The sequence below is a fragment of the Acomys minous genome (assembly GCF_964271855.1).
Source record: "Acomys minous genome assembly, chromosome: 3".
Lineage (NCBI taxonomy): Eukaryota > Metazoa > Chordata > Mammalia > Rodentia > Muridae > Acomys > Acomys minous.
Genome location: NC_140485.1, coordinates 136263258 through 136282727, shown reverse-complemented (window position 1 = coordinate 136282727; position 19470 = coordinate 136263258). Strand labels below are relative to the sequence as shown.

Here is a 19470-nt window from a genome sequence, read left to right as displayed (position 1 = left end):
AGATAAGCAGAAAGACAGGTTACACAGCCACTGTACTACCCAAATCAAAACCAAACATGGAGGGGAGGGCAGGGGAGCGGTTAAGATAGACTCAACCCAGAGAAATGCAAAGCGTTCTCCTGAAAGACCTCCACAGAGGGTCAGCGATGGTTCCCAGAGGTCTGGATGGCTAATGTTTCCATCCATGGCCATAGGTTAAAAAGTAGAGCGGGACAGGGAGATGGCTCGGGGGTTAGAGTCCATGCAGCACGTTCAGAAGACACAGTACGGTTCCCAGCACACACACTGGGCAGCTTGCAACTGCTGTGGCTCCTGTTCCGGGTCTGATGGTCCTATCTAGATTCCATGGACACTGTATTCACCTGCATATAAACACACACACATACACACACACACACACACACACACACACACACACACACACACACACACGCACGCACACACATACATACACGCGCGCACACACACACACAGAATAAAAAATAAAATCCTTGTAAAATATAAATATTTATCTGCTAACTTTAACATAGATCACGTAACAAGCCTGGCCGTGTTAGAAGTGAGTGAAGCCAGCTCAGAAAGCAGTATCCTATCTTGGCTCTCCTCTGGCCCAGTGCAGGGAGCCATTCTGAGCCTTCACACCACACACGTGCATGCACTTGAGTCCTGCAGCCTGCCCCTGCACTGGCTTAAAAGCCTTCCTCGTTGGCAGGAATGGGGAAAACAGTGACAGTATGCTTCCTTGCCAACTTCCCATGAACTCCTCTCACGTTGCCTACCCTTCCCAGACTCAAGCATGACACCCACACTGACCATGGGAAGGAGGAGCCAGGGCCTCTAGGATTGCTGGTGTCTGCTGGTAGTAAGGGGACAAAATAAAGTCTCAGGCTATCTGGTGGTCAAACTTACTAAATAAATCCAAGTTCCTTTCCCTTGACAAAAAATAAGGGCACCAAGACAGCAGGGTGGCCAGCAGGAACCAGGGCAGAGATGCCCCTGACTCACTCAACTGCTCCCAGAAGGACAGAGGAGGGCTCCGTTTCATCTGTCTTTTTCTTCAATACAGAAAAGACCTGTAGTTAATGTGAAGGAGATGGAGGGTGCTCTGAGGTAACTCAGTCTCCTGTGCTCATGTTTCAGAGAGGAAGATAACATGAGGTACTCAGGACCAGAGCTGAGCTGAGCTGCAGCCATGCAATCTGGCACAAGCAGGTCCCCGGGTCAGAGCACATCCCTTTACACATCATGACAAGCTGGAGGAAAAGGGCAAAGGATGCACGCTACTTACACGTAGGCACTTTTCAAACCTCAGAGAACAAAACAGGGTTAACATTTGTGTCTTAAAACCACGATTATACAATTATGACACAATATTAGCTATCTTATAATAAGAATGCCAAAATTACTCATTTGAAATCATAGCCAGGTGTGGTGGTGGCGGTGGTGGTGTGCATGCCTTGGATCCCACCACTCAGAAGGCAAAGGCAGGTAGAGATCTCTGAGTTCAAGGCCAGCCTGGTCTATACAGCGACTTCCAGAACAGCCAGAGAAACCCTGTCTCAAAAAACCCGAATGAATGAATGAATGAATGAATGAATGAATGAATGCATATCATAAATAACATTCCCACGTGCACTGAACTTGTACCATATGCACACACACACACTCACTGCCCATGGACACTCCTGAGCTCTTGGGAAGGACTCACACAACAGGCTAATGAGGAAACAAGTGAAAAGATGTACACACCACAGCCTGAAAGAGGGTAAAGCACAGGCCGTGGCCCAGGCTGACAACAGCACCTGCAAACTTCGCTTTTTAACAGAATGAATGCATTATGAAGAAAAGCAGTTGAGGAAGCTTAGCCACTTTCTTGTGGCTTAAAGCTTTTCTCTCCCTTTTATTCCAGGCTTAAACAAAGTTCAGTGGGGCATCCAACTGCCTGTTTTAAATTACAGTCTGTATTTTAAAATAGAATGCATGCGCGGCATGTTCCCGAAGCTAGGGGTGGGAGTGTTATTCATGGAAAATTGAAGGCTTGTTGAGTCAATAATCTTCTTTCACACAGTAACAATTTTCAGCTAAAATTTCTTGACCCAAACAAAGGAAAACAAGACCATTCAGTTATTTTACAACAACTTAGAGAAAGCAAAAGAAAAAGATATGAAAGAGAAAGACACCTCTCAAGGCCTACATTGTGGCAGAAGAATAAAAACTTTTGGTTCAGGGGAACCTTCTACAGATGTATTTATTCCAACTCTTAAACTGACAGTTAATATTAAAAATAGTTACTTCTAGGCCTAAAGAAAGCTAAAAGCAAGTAAGCAGTCCACAGATGCTCTTGTGAGTGTTGGGCACATGTCTCTCCTTACAGGAAACAGGTGTGTGCCTTCCTGTCACCTGCAAAGTGAAAGTCTGTAAATTCCAAGCCATTTCCCAGTAAAGTAGGAAAACACACAGCAAAGCACTCTTGCTGCCCCCCACTGGCCAATGGCCCACCTGGCCTGGAGGCAGTGCTGAGGGAGAGACCACATGAAGAGCTGTGGTGCTCACACTGTGGCCAAAATCTAGGCAGTAAGAAAGGCTGTGAGGGTCTTGAGAATCAAGGGTCCTCATTTGAGCAGGGAAAATGAACACTGTAATGTAATCCTAGGCTCTGCACACCTGCCGGAGCCCAGGCTCTGTCCGTGAGCATGCTCAGCAGCAGCACACTGACGGCCGGCCATTATGCCTTCAGGCCTGCCCAACCCTCCCACCCCACCCCACCCCACCCCACCCTGCCTACGGGCCAGAGAAGCAGGTCAGGAAGGGTGGCTTGGGGCTGTCTGGGGTCAATCTGGGACATGCCTACATCCGGGACAGCAAGGTCATGCCACAGAGAAATGCTCCATGGCCTCACCCAGGTTATTGGAGAGCTGTGAGCTGGGTCAGATCTGTGTGCAGTCTTTTCTATTAATCAGGGGTATGTGCATTTATCATCCCTTAGTTAATGAACCTCATTCATCAACTGCGGATCATCGTTATCCTTCTATTATCAAAACCAATATCCTGCAAATCAGTTATGTCCCAGCCCTTCAGTCCCTGGCTCTGCCACTGCCTATTTTTACAGCACTCCTTCACAGTCCTCCATTAACTTTTTAAGAACTGACAGTCCAACAAAATGGGTTGAAATTCATTTCCCCCATATGTTAAATGGAAATCCCCAGAATGTTAGATGAGAAAATTTGCATTGTTTTTAAAACTGAAACACATTTTTGAAAGTCAATGCACTGCCCCTAAGCCAATGTCTTGGCTACACTGAGTTTGAACTTCTCCACTTTGGGGCAGTGAGTTCAGTGTGGTGACAGAGAGCCAGCATAGAGGGCACAGCAGAGCACTGGGTCCAATTCCAAACTAACTAAGTAAACAAAATTAAAGTTAAAGAAATATCCATTTATTTCACCAGGACTGAGGACAGCAATTAGGAAACACTGTCTGAACAAACATTTGAGTGCTTTAAAAGCAGGCTGCAGATCTTTTAAAATATTCATTTATTCAAGCTTTCCATTATATTTAGGCTTTTCTTTTCCTGGAAGAAGTCCAAATTGTTAAAGTTTTATTGAATTTTCATTTACAGAATAAATATTTAAGTGGAATGCTGTTTTGGAAGAATGAAGACACACACTTGCCACTTCCTACCTAGCTCACGTCTATCTTCTCTTTCTGAACTGACTGCTAGCACCATGGAAACCCCCAGGAAACACGGTTCCTGGCTTCTCTTCCTGCTTGCCTGCTCTGGGTGGCACACACACAGCCTCTCCAGGAAGAACATCACGTCCTAAGAACTCCAGCTGAGAACTAAACATCTGCCAGTCTGATTCTATGTAGGAGCCTTACACCCTTATACGCTCCTCTTACCCTTAGTACAAAGAGAGCTGATATCGCCTGGGTTAAAATTATGGTCTAGACCAATATGAGTGCCACATAAGACAACAGGTATCATGTGTTCCATTTCCAATTTCCCAGGACATCAAAACTATGTTTGTACCTTCAGTGTGAAAGTGGACAAGTGGTGACAAACTTCTGTGAAAGCTGAAAGCTGTAATGGCGGAGGAGCCACCCTGCAGAGAACACCACCTGGGGACCTCCACCTACATCAGGAGGCCTACAGCTGCCCCGAGAGGCTCCTATCTGCCCAAACTGCCTTGTAAGGTGCCTCCTCTGGACCACTGCACCCCCAACACCTGTGACACTTAGGGACACTATAAAACAGCTAATGGTGCACACGGCAGTCCCTGTGCCTGAACTCTCAGAGCTGCATAAAGACAAGTGAGGTTTCTCTTTCTTAACTTGTAACTGTTTAAGCATTTAGAATGACTTGAGAAGGATCAATCAATGGAAGACAGCTACACTCTTAACCTTTTCATGACAACCATTTAAATCAAGTTCAAGCTACAAATAAAAAAACTTCCAAGGAGTTCACCTAGCAGCCATTCGTCTGGTAGATTTAAGTTTTGCTTAAACCTTCTGGCAAGTTAAAGAAACCTGCCAAAAGACTGAGATAGTCTCAGGGCTGGGTTGAGAACTTGGAAACCAGAATCCAGCTAAAAAAACCTGCTCCTCCCTGTATCCCCACTGTGTTCCAATCACTTAGGAACAACATTATTACATTCACAGGCTTTAAATGCACCATTAACATAACACCAATGTTCATGCTTTCAAAATGCATGACCTTTTACTCTTAACTAATGTTATTAAAGAGGAGAATAAATGCAGGCAAACCAGAGACTCCTTGTTAAAGGCGGAACATCCATGTTAATACTTCATCCCAAAAGGATATTTTTTTAATAATAACAAGTTTCCAACATTCTCTTTAAAGCTAAGTCTAATGTCCTGTTTGACACCTTCTACTTCTAAGAACTACCAGCATTGAATACACCTACTCCTTTCAAAAAGGGCAACTGGCAGGGCAAGGTAGCACACGCCTTTAATCCCAGTACTTGGGAGGCAGAGGCAGAAAGCTCTCTGTGAGTTCAAGGCCAGCCTGGTCTACAAAGCAAGTCTAGGACAGGCAAGGCTACACAGAGGAACACGGTTTCAAAATCCAAAACAATAAATAAACAAACAACAAAGAAACCAAAATCAGGGCAACTCAACCAGAAGGACACTATTTAGATGACTCCAAAGTCAAATTCTTTGCATGTCAATCTCTCCAGCTTTTTCAGCTTGAGGAAGATGAGGTCAGATATAAGGTTTTCATGACTTGAAGTTTTTATAAGTCTACCCGATTGCCGTACCATTATGTCCCTCCTAAATACTGACAGAACAGAACAGCCATTGTGACCCCATCTATAAGGCAAACCTGTGGGCTTCTGGGACAAGCACAACAAAATGGTTCTTTTCAGTGCCTCTCCTCGTGTCCAAGAAGAAAGGCATTGTTTGGTTGAAGGGAAAAGACTTTTGATTATCCCCTTTTATATATTCATTAGTATTTTACTAGGAACACATTTTCCTTACTATATTGGCTGAAATTACAATGATTAGTGTTTCTGTCAGTTACAATTTTACAAGCAAAAATATATATTAGTAAGAAAAGAATGCTTTTGCACTATTGTTTGCCTAATTATCCAAATTGTCCACTTCTTCACTAGAAACTCAAGATCACCAGGGTAAAAAGCAAATTGTCATTTGAAAAAAAGAAAATGGTCTTGAGAATGACCAGGTTTTGCCAATGTAGTTGTCACACCTATGCCATCATCTGGTGTCACTAACTAGGGAGGACACAAAGTTCCCTGAGGCCACTTCAATGCCATGAGAAAGATCCCTACAGGGCTAAACGACCAGTTTGGAACCAGTGGTTGATTTTAAAGATTTTTTATATGATAGGATTACAGTCTAAACCAAAGACTCACGACAGGCATAGAAACAATCGTAATAAAAGCACTAACAAATATCACGAGTAAAACACCCAGTCGCTTGTGTACCTGATCATACTTTGGGAGTTATGTGGGACTACAAATTGAGATATATGCAAAGTTGGCAAAATAAAGGAGTATATACACTACAGGCTTGCTATAGCGACCTTCCACTACGCGTTTTCCTTGTATGCTTGCCTCCTATATTACCAATACCAGAAGCACAGAAAACTACAAAATACACTCAAATGCTAAGTGATGCTGCCCTAATGAGAGGGAGAGCTTCAGGTGGATTTTTATAGTCCACGTTATATGCCAAGATATGTCAATAGTGGAAATGCCAGTGTGTGTAAGCTCACGCGTGTCAGCAAGGAGGCTGGATGATTAAGAGCTACAGAAGTAAGTGGGCTCCGCGGAGGGAGCTTTGTTCAGAGCTTAGTGTTAGCCCGTTAAGTAAAGAGTCAATATTACTGGTCACGGCCCAAGACAAGAGAACAAGTATAACTTTATCAGCCCTTTGCTTTCTGCTGTAATGGGAGGCTCCATCTAAGCCAACTGGAAAACCTAAGTGTGCACACCACCACCAAATGACCTACGCAAACAGACAGGGCATGCAAGCCTGCAGCGAAGGCAACCTAAAGGTTCCGCTAAAGACACAGCTGAAGAAGTGGACTGTCTGGACTTCTTGCAAAAAGTTGGGTAATTGTCTAACATGTTAAAGAAAAAAAAGGTAAGTCACAGAAAAACATGACAGCTATGTGACTGCGTGCAAACAAAGCTAACAAGTCACCACTGCCAGTGTGATGAGCAACTGTAATCCCAGCACTAGAGGCAAAGGCAAGTGCTCAGCTCTCTGAGTTCACAGGCAGCCTGGTCTACAGGAGTCTCTGGTGTTAGAATGTACTTCCTGGCATTCCATCTACATTGGAAACTGGGAGCTCTCTAGAACCTCCTGGGACACCAGCACCAAACTGGGATAAAGAAAAAAAAGACTCAGGAAGCATTATCTGCTTTTGATATACATATATGATATATATATGTGTGTGTGTGTGTGTGTGTGTGTGTGTGTGTGTATGAAAAGTAGACTGAAAAGTCATACATAAGAATCATTATGCTACACTTTAAAAGCTCAATTAAGACACGAAGTCCCCAAACCATGAATTACAGTGTCTGAGGTGTCATTAAGGAGAAAGAAAATTGATGACACTAAGGCTAGGAAGGTAGAATCTCAAAGACAACTCACAAGGGCCCCATAACAAACTCAGGCATGACTAAGGGCAGGTTCCCACTTCCTAAATACCAGCTGAGCCAAGCCAGCGGCTACAGCACAGCTACAACATTTCATAAAGTCACACTGCACAAATGCATGCATCGAAGCTGAGACAGAATACCAACAGTGTTCCCTGAAGCCATAATTACCTTAATTATGTACAACTTACAAAGCAGCAATATAAACAAAAACATATTTGTAAACTCCATATAGACATTGTTTATGCATGTGAAGCCCGGCAGAAGAAAATAGTGCATTACAGCTCACTTCAAGAGAGCCATTTCAGGAGCGCTTAGGCGGACCAGCCTGGTGCACTCCCTATGCATACGGACTTGCCACAAAAGCTGGAAGCTCTGCTCTCTTATGAAAAAAACAAAAAGGAAAAAAGCTCACAGAAATGTGACTTAAGTATGAATCTATCAGTCTCCGTGAGGTCAGAAACGAGACAACAACAAAGACAGAATAAAAATACCAGTGCAGATATTTCTTTCTTTCTCTTTTTTCAAACATTCCCAGAAAAAGAACTAGGTGGGTAAGGAGCCCAAAGTACTCTCTGGAAGTATACAAGGTAGCCATGAGTGGTAATCCATCATACACCACATGCCTTTAGGTCTGCATAGATACAGACATATAGATATAAATACAATGACTTTGAAAGTTCTCCCAACTTCACCACAGGATTAGAGGGCATCAGCCACCCATCTGAATGTGGCATGAGGTGTGTGTTAGTGATGGTCAGTTTGCAAGCAACCACATACTCCGCGCACTGTTCATACCGACATGAGGGAAGCTGATACCTGTTTATCACATAGTCCCCAACTTGCTTCACAGCAGCCAATGACAGATCTACAAAGTCAGCTCCAAAACCAAGAGGGTGGAATCCTCTGGCTACCTCCAGTGACTCGACTTCAATTCCAAATACTTGGCCAGTGCTGCATCTGTAACATGCCGTCCACATCCTCCACACTCACCCCTGCTTTTTCAAAGCCTCTCACACAAACACAGAATCCGTTGACTTTTTCATTCCTTCAAAACACCAGACCTAGTCAACGCTGGTCCAACACAGCTTAACAAGAGACTTTCCTGTAAGACTCGTAACCTCTCCCCTCACAGAAACAAAATGTATACAAATTAGGGTTTCGTAGTAGCAATGTACGACAGAGTCGATGACAGGGTGTGCCCTGCAGCCGACACATGCCTTCCTCTACAAGGGTACACGGCCAACCTAGGTAGGAGAGGCATGTGCACAGCCTGCCGTGTACAACATCCATTACCAATGCTCCTCCTCCGAGAGCTAAAGGGACCATCATGAATTTTACTTAGTGCAAACAAAGCTACAATTCAAGTTAAAATCATGGCTCTCTTGGGGGCAAGCGAAATGGCTCTGATGTTAAGAGCACCGGCTATTCTTCCAAAGGTCCTCAGTTCAATTCCCAGCAACCACATGGTGGCTCACAACCATCTATAATGAGATCTGGTACCCTCTTCTGGCCTGCAGGTGTACACGCAGACAAAATCCTGTATACTTAATGAATAAATGTTTTAAAAAAAGGCTCTCCCAGTTTTAAACAAACTGCAACAGAAATTTTACAGCAACAACAATGCTTGATGATGGTTGATGTTGAAATATGTTAACAGGAAAATAAGTGTAAAGACTATCTTACAGATTTATTCTTTGAGTTATGCAGCAATCCTCATTCACCTGGGTTCTCTACTCAAGGGTAAACTGCGTGTAGATGAACTGCTTATGGGCCCCCCGTGATGCGCCCTGCACTGCAGTGCTGCTGACATCGGGTACACCCCCTCGCCACACACGCCACTAGGGCGAACACTGCACGAGCTGCCTTGTCAGATTTTAACTAAATTACTTTCTTTGGGGTAAACTTCTCCACATAAAGTCCAGGAATGATTCAAATTACTGACTCCTTATCTCATCACCACGCCCTTCACAGAGCGGGACTTTCTGGATGTTTCAGCTCCTGCACTGACACTCTTGCCATGTGCCACCACCAAAATTCAACAAGCTAAAAGAAGATCAGAAACCCAACACAAGTCCCTCTGTGCTCGCCAAGCCAGCCAGTCAGGGAGGACCTTCCGACAGTGGGTGTCTGCTCTGCTCTGCCTGAGCTACTGCAAACAAAACAGACTTATGCAGAACCACAGGGCTCTCGGGAAAGAAGCCTAAAAAGTAATAATTGTTAAATAAATCTGAAACCTAGAAGCTTCTCTCCTGTGTCTGATACAAAACAGAGGAGACACAACAATCATGTTTGAAAATCTTTTGACTCGTTCTGCTCCCCATCAGCCCAGGAAGGTCTTACTGGTAAGCTCGATGGTCTCTCCTGCTGTATGAGAGTCAGGTCTTCGTGGTTGGACTTTCCAGGGGCCAGAGGAGGCTGAGATCGAGCTCCATAGCCTTCCTGAGACATGTCCTAAACAAACGCAAACACAGTCCTTCATCAGTATCAAAGTGTTAAGCTTCATACAGTAAACAAAAGTTGATCATGATTAATTATCAAGTGACACTGCATTTTAGGAGACATTTAAGCATATGACAGCTCTCATATAATACTTTATCAAAAGCAAAACAGCAGGGAATCAATGACAGAAATAAATATAAACAGTGGCACCCTTAATACGAGACTGCACAATGCAGCTGGAGTTTTGCAGGCTCATGGCGAGCTGTCCCAAGCCGGGCAAACCACATTCAAAGCTCAGTGTATTACTAACACTAAACTGGGATATATTGCTTAGTTATTCCGAGAGGTAGGAGGCCCAGGCTGGCCTTGAACTTGTGATGATCGTCCTACTTTCAGTCTCTCAAGTACTGGGATCACAGGAAGGAGAGCTGCCACATTTGTATAGTTGAAGTACAATTTTGGTCAAATTATTATTTCAATTTTAAAATAGTTAATAAAAATATTACTACCAACTGGGTCTTAAACGCTCACCTTAATACCCATAGAGTGATATAAGTTTCTAGAAAACCAAATACCCAGGTGTGGAAGATCCACAAGCCCACGTGGCATTATCCGTAGAAAACCACATCAAAGAGCAAAACACCTATCCAGAGCTAAGAAATTCAGCACTTCTCTGGCTCTTCCCAGGCTGCAGGGGTCGGTGTTCTGTTGAAATAGCACACAAATCAAATGCTGCCCTGCCTCACCCCACCTCAGAGACCCTGCATAGCAGGTCCTGGCTACTTAACACAGGCCAAAGAGGAGCCAGAGGCTAAGGGCCTAATGCATAGCTTCTCACTTGGCTTTGAAAGTTGAAGAACCAGTTCCTAAAGGGAGAGGGACAACAGACAGAATGGGAAATACTACCTTCAAATAAAGTGTTTCCCCTCCTCTGTCAGTTCAAACAGGCATTAAGGAACCATATACAAGTCTATTGTATTAAGTATCACACGGAAAATTCATGTTTATTAGTAAAATTCTCCAAGAAGCATCTGTTGTCCCACCCCATTCTCACACAAAATACACTGCAAATTCCTTGGCCTCTTAAGCCAAGAACTGGTACTGCAAATTCCGTGAGCTGCACAAACTGGATTTTACCAGTCAGCACCAGCCGAGGGGCACTGTAAGCTGTCTTTAAACCGGCTCATGCTAAGAACAGCATTCCACTCTCCCTTTCAGAACTCTCCGAGGGAAATAAAAAGCCCTATCAAACCATGGGCTTAGGCTCTAAGGGAGACGTCAAACACCCACCCTCGCAGGCTGGGCAGGCAGACTCCGCTGTGGATGCCTGCCTTTTACTTGGGAGCAACATGGTGACGAGGTGGGAGGGGCCCCTGCCACCTCACCACCATGGAGCCATGGCTCTGTGATGGGGCAGCCTGCAGTGGGTGGAGCAGGAGTTAGAGGGTTACCCCAGCCTGTCTCCCATCCCCAAGCCGGGCTTCCCACAGACTGAGGTTCCTGCTTGTCACCGAGACGCCCTGCTGGGCACCCTGCAGTTCCCTGAGATTGGCAACCAGGATCTCAAGTCAAGTGGGGCACAAGGCCACATTCAGTGCACAAAAACCAAGCACCGGAATGCAGTTCACCATCTCTGAATGTACCCACATCTCACCTGTGGATTTAACAATTATGGGCTCCGGTCTAAAGCACCTTCATATTATAAAGCAAAAGCAATGGGGAAACTGACACACCACGAGGAAGGAGCAAGGACAGGGCCGAAGTGCACATGCACAGAAGTTTTCTTTAAGGTATCTGATAAACGGAGTCCACACTGACTGAATGGCCAAAATTCTGGGTACACTGTCACACTACAGCATGGAGCAAGGTCAGCTGGAACAACAGGGTCCCATCTCACCTTAAGAGACAGCACTCAGGAGAGGTGGCCCTGCTACTTGCCTGGGGTGAAATGGCATGGGTGTGGGGGCGATATGCTGCCCCTTTCGCCCCCTTGCCACCTGCGACAGTTAAGAGACCTGGCCCTGGCCCTGACCCTTCCCTGGCTATAGCACTCAGGAGAGCATGCCCTGCACTTCACGTGGATGACACAGCGGAGGCAGACCTGATGGCAAAGGCCTGGTGAGCTGCCACCACGGGCGTGAGAGCAGGAGAGCTGAGGCAGGCCCTGGCAGCCTGGAGCACTTGAAAAGTGGGCCCTAAGCCTTGACTAAGAAGCACAGTAGAGCTGGCTCTAGAGGCCTGAGTGCTGGCGAACCTGCCCTAAGGCCATGAGAGCAGAAGAGCTGACCCTGCCTACTACTGATGGTGGCAATGGGTGGCCTGCTCAGAGCAGTGCTGGAGAGCTCAACCCGGTGGTGCGGATAAGAGAGAGCCTGTACAAGGACCAGCTCCGCTGGCATCCCAGCCCAAATCCAGGACTCTGAGTTGGCCCACCCCAAAAATCTGTATCATCTTCCAGTGATTGGGACATGTGAAAAAGCCAGTCCTGCTTATCCAAAACTGGGGGATCTCCATGACACAGGGCAACAACAAGATAACAGGGAAGAGGCCCAGTGAAGATCCAATACTGATGGTGTCACAGAAGCCTGAGACCTCGAACCAGACCAATGACTCATTGCAATGAACATTTGCAAATAAAGATGCGTGGACAGAGGGACACACTGTGGGACACACTGTGACACACTACAGCTTCCACAAGGAGGTATTTTCTATGCTTTTTGTTTGTGGTGAGTGTGCATGTGTGTGTGTGTCTGTGTGTGTGTATGTGTGTGTGCGTGTGCAAGTTATTTTGGTGGGGTGACAAGGGCGAAGGGCAAATATGAGAGAACGGTGAAATGAGCAGGACTTGGGTGCATGATGTGAAAGTCTTAAAGAATCAATAAGTTTAAAAAAAGAGAGAGAGTAAATGAAAAGCTCCATTAAGATCTAGTACGGGAACCACTTGTTTTTAGCCTGGGAAAGAAAAAGAAGGAAGAGAGAAGTGATTTCCATGACATGAGTTCAAAAGATACAGCGATGAATAATGAAAAGGAAGATGGCGTCCTTCCCAGCTCCCTTCTTCCACAACTCGTGTTATGCCTTTTTTTTTTTTTAAATAATCCACCTACCCTGAGTTTTTCACTGGGTACAAATTACAAGTGAGTGCTTCCATCATTTTCCTTTAAGAGCTGGAAAACGCCTTCTGTGGGTGAGAAGGCCTTCAGGTCCTTCACAGTGTCTCCAGGGTGACTACACAGCACATGTAGACACCCGAACTTAGCCGCACCCCTACTGATGTTGTTTCCCATCTTTATTTCATACAGCACCACAGTAAGCAACTTCAAGCATATACACATTTCATGTGAAATGTCCCAATAGCACTATTCTCTATCAATGTAAATCCGTCACAGAGCTGGTAAGATGAGCACTGACAGATGATAGCGAAATGCTCTTAACAACAAAAAAATAAAAATAAAAATAAAAAAATAAAATAAAATAAAAGCATCCATTTGCACCCTAATCCATCATCATGGAACAATGCAAGCAAGATGTCTGAGCCAGCATCACAGTATCTAACTCAATATAAAAAGTAGCCAAGTTGAGTAGAGGAGTGATGCATACCCTCCCCCCATACCCTCCCCCCAACCCCACCAAAAGAATTTAAGAATATAGACCATAAGGAAATGACTGCAGTGGAAGAAAACAGTCATGACACAGCACAATGGCAGGACTCAACAGGAGACGGATGGAGACACACTCAAAGAGCAACCTCCTGCAGGCTTCACCACACAATAAAGAGCCAGTTACAGAAACACAAACCCAGGGGGTGGGAAGGTGGGAGGGTAGGGTGGAGACGAAGCACAGTGGTGCAATGGTTGCCTAGCATGCACAGGTATGTGGGTTCACTCCCCAGTGACCACAGGGGGAGGGGAACCCTGCTTCTTTAACACTCTGGGTGCAGGAAGAATGTCTGAGGGACTTCATACATCCAGTAGTGTCACCCTGGCCAGAATCTCTTGCTGCCTCTGTCTCTCTACTTTGGAAACTGGAAGCATCAGTTAACCAGTCTCCTTGCCCTAAGGCACTTCACTGGGGCGGCCCTCCACACGCACTACAGACTGCAGGTCCGGGGAGATGAGCCCTATGAAAAAGAGGCTTTATGAGTCTCTAAATAAAGAAGGTATCCTTTCCCAAAGTGCACACAGGACAGGACAGTCACCCCTTGTGACCTCATGTAGATCCTACAGGAAATGCCAGCAAGGGAAGCTGAAATTCCCAAGAGACTTTGCAACAGCCTCCATTCCACGGGACAACTCCTTTACGGCCCTTGCTCCTAGGTGCCAGGCAGCGAAAACTTGCAGGATTTGCTTGTTCGTGCTGCAGTCTCAGAAGTGATGGGCACTTAATTTCTACAGCTGTTTGCAAACAAGAAGCTTCAAGAACTACTTCATGGCGAATGAGTTAATGAAATTTTCACCTTGTAAGTTATAGTCTCCTAAATGTGTTTCTTTATAAGCTTCAAGACTTTATATCCTGACCACTTTCCAAACACTTATTCCAGTATCATGAATAAAAAATTCAAATACCAATTCCTCTTCACAAGTTTCAATGGAAGACCACTTTTTCCGCCTTCCACCATCATTACTTAGTTAAGAAGCCAGACAGAGGACAGCTGGTCCCCCTACATCTAAAGTCCCCACAATGACCCCACATTCCTCTCCATTAACATGGACACATAAGGAAAGCTCACCCTCCATGTTCACATACCACTCCCAAGCCTCCAACTGCTCCTGTACTTCGGGCCTCACCTCCTAAGTGAGTCTTAGGACAGCCACTCACTCTGTCACCTCCTCTGTGGCGATGCACAGCTGACGCACCCCCAACCCCAACACTCATCTTGTTCATCCGCCCTCTGTCTGTTGGGCGCTTTACACTACAGCCTCCTTCCTACCTGCTGCCAGGCCTATAGTCTCTTCAATGTGTCTGATCGGGAAATGTTTCCTGGTGCCCATGGAACTGGCATCTGTGTTGTACGCAGAAAAGCTCTTCATGCCCTCCAGGAAGCTGACCTCAATGGCTGTGCTCATGTCACACCTCACAAGTCCTGGTCTCACTAGGCCTCAAAGAGTTGACACAGACACACACACACATAGACACACACACACCTGAACCTCACCTTCCCTACATCCTCCACGAGAATGTCTGGACTGTCCATAAAATTATGCTGGAAAGACCTCCAGGACCCTGAGACAACACCCCAAGGCCAGCTTAGACGGGTCATCAACAGAACTGGCCCTCCCAACACACATGATTTCTCCAGAAGGTCACCGTGCTCTTGGGTCTCCAGAGCCCAGTGGCTAACTAGCCTGACAGCAGCAGGTAAAGGCTAGCGTGAGTTCTCAAGACTTACACCCCAGCACCAAAATAAAAAGCCTGAGGACAAACACACAGAGAGTTAAGCACAACTCGGCTCACGTCCAGGAGTACACATCATGTTAGCAGCTGCACTGCCTGGGAGCAACGTGCAGTCTGCATCTGCTACTACAAAAGTAAAAAGATGACTGGGAAAGGATGCACTAAAAATAACCTGGAAATCAAGGAAGAAAAGGCTGCAGAGAGTGACAATGGTGCTACTGAAGGTGGGCGCTCAGGACACAAAGGCCCTACTAACATCTGAGATCAAACTAACAACTTTTTTTTAAAAAAAATTTTTTTTTCGGTTTTTTGGGACAGGGTTTTACCTGTGTAGCCTTGACTGTTCTGGACTCACTTGCAGACCAGGCTGGCCTCGTTCGAACTCAGAGATCTGCCTGCCTCTGCCTCCCGAGTGCTGGGATTACAGTTCAAATGGGTCAAGATGGTTCGGTGGCTTAAGGGAGCATGCCCCTCAAGCGTAATGATTTAAATTCAATCCCTGGAGCTCCCAGTGGAAGGAGAGACCCGACTCCACAGAGCTGCCCCCCATCTCCACATGAGCCCTATCCACATTGATGCCACAGACCAAAACCATACAAATGAACCTTTAAATACATTAAAAGGCCCAAGGAACAAGTTTAGGGGATCAATCAGAGTATCTTACACTATGCAAATCCTAGCTTCAATAAAGGAAAACAAATAAGGGGGGTGAGGGGGGAAGAGAGAGAAAAAGACAGAGAGAAATGCCAGAAATATAAAAGTTAACACTATAAACCAGGGCTGTGGGGTTGTTGGTTCAGCTATGAAAAGCACTGGCTGCTTTTGCAGAAGATCTGGGCTAGCTCCATGTACCCTCAGGGCAGCTGACAGCTACCTGTGACTCTAGCGCCAAAGACCTGATGCCTTTTCAGGACTGGGTATCAGGCATGCATATGGTGGACACACAGACACGAAAGCCAAACACTCAATGACATAAAATAATTTTTAATGCTTTAAAAATGATACTAACCCAAAACTGGGCCTAAAGTGCTCTGTGTCTGGAGTTTATTTCAAATAGTATGGTCGGGCAGGAGGTAACAGGGCTAGCATACGTGAGCCCTGGATTCAGTCCAGGGAGAGAAGACAGGAGGGGCAGAGAATGCAAGATGGAGGACGTGGATGAAATAGGCCCACCAAATGTGCAAAGCTGATTAGCTCAATCCTGTCTCCTATTTGTCACAGATATCTCCCATGTATCTTCCTCACTCCTGCTCCAAAATTCCTCTAGCTCATGTAAGAGTCACATGACCAAAGCCCAATTGGTTTTCTATTGATCCTAAAACCATAGTGCAATATTTAGCTTCAATTAAAACATTGTTCTCCCACATATGCTATCTGTGTATTGATGCATTTACACATGCACAATGTTCATCGATGAATCCAAAGGACACGTGCTTCACATACTGTTTAGTTTCTCTTCATTCAAGGAAACTATTATTTTCCAGACTTAAAGCTTGTCAGGAGAAAAGGTAGGCCTGTGTGGCTCCACAGTATTTCCTCCTGATGAGCTTCAATAATAATCACAGTGGCGTTCTCACAAGCACCTGCCGTCAGTTAGTGGCAGCTGACGACTGCAGACTGAGGGGACAGCTGTCCCCTAGACCTCCAGTGAGGGTGAGGCCAGAAGGGTACAGAGCAGAGCTGTGCCCAGTAAGGTACCAAGGAATCCTGGAGGCAGAAGCTCCGAGCCCATGTTTACCCTCTATTCCTTCCGGAACTAGCAGTGTGTGAGTGAGCAGGGAAAGCATGCAGATGCCTGAAATCATGTTTCCTAACACAAAGGAGCTAAGGACTAAAGTAATCCAGACTTTGTTGTTGGCCTCAAAACTCACAGGGATCCACCTGCCTCTGCCTCTCAAATGCCAGGATTAAAGGTATGTACCACCATTGCCAATTGTAATCAAGAATTTTAATAACCCATTAAAAAAAATCTCACGAAGCTGTATGCAATTCTTTGATGTATGATATGTAAAACATGGGTTTTGTTTTAATCCCAGGTGTGGGATATGGGGGTCTGCTCCAGTTTGTCCAAAACTGATAACTTCCTCATGAGAGCATGTCTAATATTTGTCAGCTGGGAACACTCGTGAGCAGGTGTGGTCTTTGGCAGTTGGAAATAACAGCCTGGGCTACCTAGTAAGCTCCAGACCAGCCTGAGCTACACTGGGAGACCCTGGAAGAGATGTGCATTGGCACCAAGAGTCCCTTACTTTCCTAGTTGCTGAAGTAGAGAGCAAAGGCTCAGATCACTAAGAGCCACATGACCCTACAGCAGTTAAGAAAAAGCACCTATGCCAGATGGCGCTCTAATAAATACCCTGTGAACAGCACCTCTGCACTCAAGGCTTTTCCAAAACTCTCAAGGGTAACAATTCCTAAAATGAGAACCAACTGAGGACCCTCAAGGAACACAGCAGCCTGCTGGGACAGCATGTGTGGCACCCACCTCACAAGGAGCTGGGCACAGAGAACAGTAGAGTCTCCACACCAGCCTGCTACACACCTGCCTCACACATGAGCCTGCCACACACATCAGCCTGCCACACACCTGCCTCACACACCAGCCTGCTACACACCTGCCTCACACATCAGCCTGCCACACACCTGCCTCACACACCAGCCTGCCACACACCTGCTTCACACACCAGCCTGCTACACACCTGCCTCACACATCAGCCTGTCACACACCTGCCTCACACACCAGCCTGCTACATACCTGCCTCACACACAAGCCTGTCACACGCCTGGCTCTTGCACCAGCCTGCTACACACCTGCCTCACACACCAGCCTGCCACACACCTGCCTCACACACCAGCCTGCCACACACCTACCTCACACATCAGCCTGCCACACATCTGCCTCACACACCAGCCTGCTACACACCTGCCTCACACACCAGCCTACCACACACCTTGCTCCTGCACCAGCCTGCTACCCACCTGCCTCACACACAAGCCTGTCACACGCATGGCTCCGGCACCAGCCTGCTACACACCTGCCTCACACATCAGCCTGCCACACACCTGCCTCACACACACCAGCTTGCCACACACCTGCCTCACACACCAGCTTGCCATACGCCTGCCTCACACACCTGGCTCCTGCACCAGCCTGCTACCCACCTGCCTCACACACAAGCCTGTCACACGTCTGGCTCCGGCACCAGCCTGCTACACACCTGCCTCACACATCAGCCTGCCACACACCTGCCTCACACACACCAGCTTGCCACACACCTGCCTCACACACCAGCTTGCCACACACCTGCCTCACACACCTGGCTCCTGCACCAGCCTGCTACACACCTGCCTCACACACACCAGCTTGCCACACGCCTGCCTCACACACCAGCTTGCCACACACCTGCCTCACACACCTGGCTCCTGCACCAGCCTGCTACACACCTGCCTCACACATCAGCCTGCCACACACCTGCCTCACACACACCAGCTTGCCACACACCTGCCTCACACACCTGGCTCCTGCACCAGCCTGCTACACACCTGCCTCACACACCTGGCTCCTGCACCAGCCTGCTACACACCTGCCTCACACACCTGGCTCCTGCACCAGCCTAGGGCCTAGTGCCAGGGACTTGCCTACCCATCGTCTAGGAATGGCCCTCGCTTCCCTAAAGTAACTCCCAAGTTTTCTCCTCAGTACCACAAAGTTATTAAATTTCTCCAGTAAGAGTTCAAAACTCAAGACCACTCTTGCACAGGACAAGCAAGAAGAGCCAAAGGAGATTGAAAATTAAATTATAGCCCAAAGTTGACCGGTCACTGGTATATACTGCCCACATTCCAATAGTTTAATGCCAAGTTAATAGGCTCTTTTGACTATCTAAAAGCTAACGCTTACTGGCAATGCACTCAAATGTACAACACAGAGGAAAGGAGCACACTAAGACCGGCTTTTCTCCCCCTTATTACTGGGGCTCCTCAGTAGACAGCAAGGCCCTACTGAGCACTGCTAGGAAGCTGGAGGCACTCACTGCCTGGCATGCTTTGCTCTCACATGGGTCACATCTGCTGCAGTGACTTGATGGCAACACACAGAAGAAACTAAAGTGAGATCTACAGCTTAAGAAGACATTAAAACAGCTGGGCATGGTAGCACATGCCTTTAATCCCAGCACTGGGAGGCAGAGGCAGGTAGATCTCTGTGAGTTTGAGGCCAGCCTGGTCTACAAAGCAAGTCCAGGACAGCCAAGGCTACACAAAGAAACCCTGTCTCAAAAAACTCAAAAGGAAAAAAAAAAAAAGACATTAAAACAACAACAGGAACAACAGAACCCTGATATTTTCCTCAAGAATCTGGGGCACACTGAAAACCACAAACTACACCCACAAAAGCAAAGTGTGCATGTCCCTGCTTTCCGCTGCAGACTTCTGATGAGGCAGCCTACTACTGGGCCGTGAGTCAGCTGTGCTGGTGGGATTGTCGGTGCAG

The 19470-nt window shown here is 46.5% G+C and overlaps 1 protein-coding gene across 7 annotated transcripts in view; it reads right to left on the bottom strand.

Moving 5' to 3' along the window:
- ARID1B (AT-rich interaction domain 1B) overlaps nt 1-19470 on the bottom strand; it is a 356628-nt gene that overhangs the window by 217650 nt on the left and 119508 nt on the right. For all 7 annotated transcript variants that reach the window (XM_084777436.1, XM_084777433.1, XM_084777431.1 and 4 more), the window contains exon 4: nt 9486-9596. In XM_084777436.1, coding sequence (XP_084633562.1) covers nt 9486-9596 — 111 coding nt within the window. The remainder of the gene's footprint in view (nt 1-9485; nt 9597-19470) is intronic.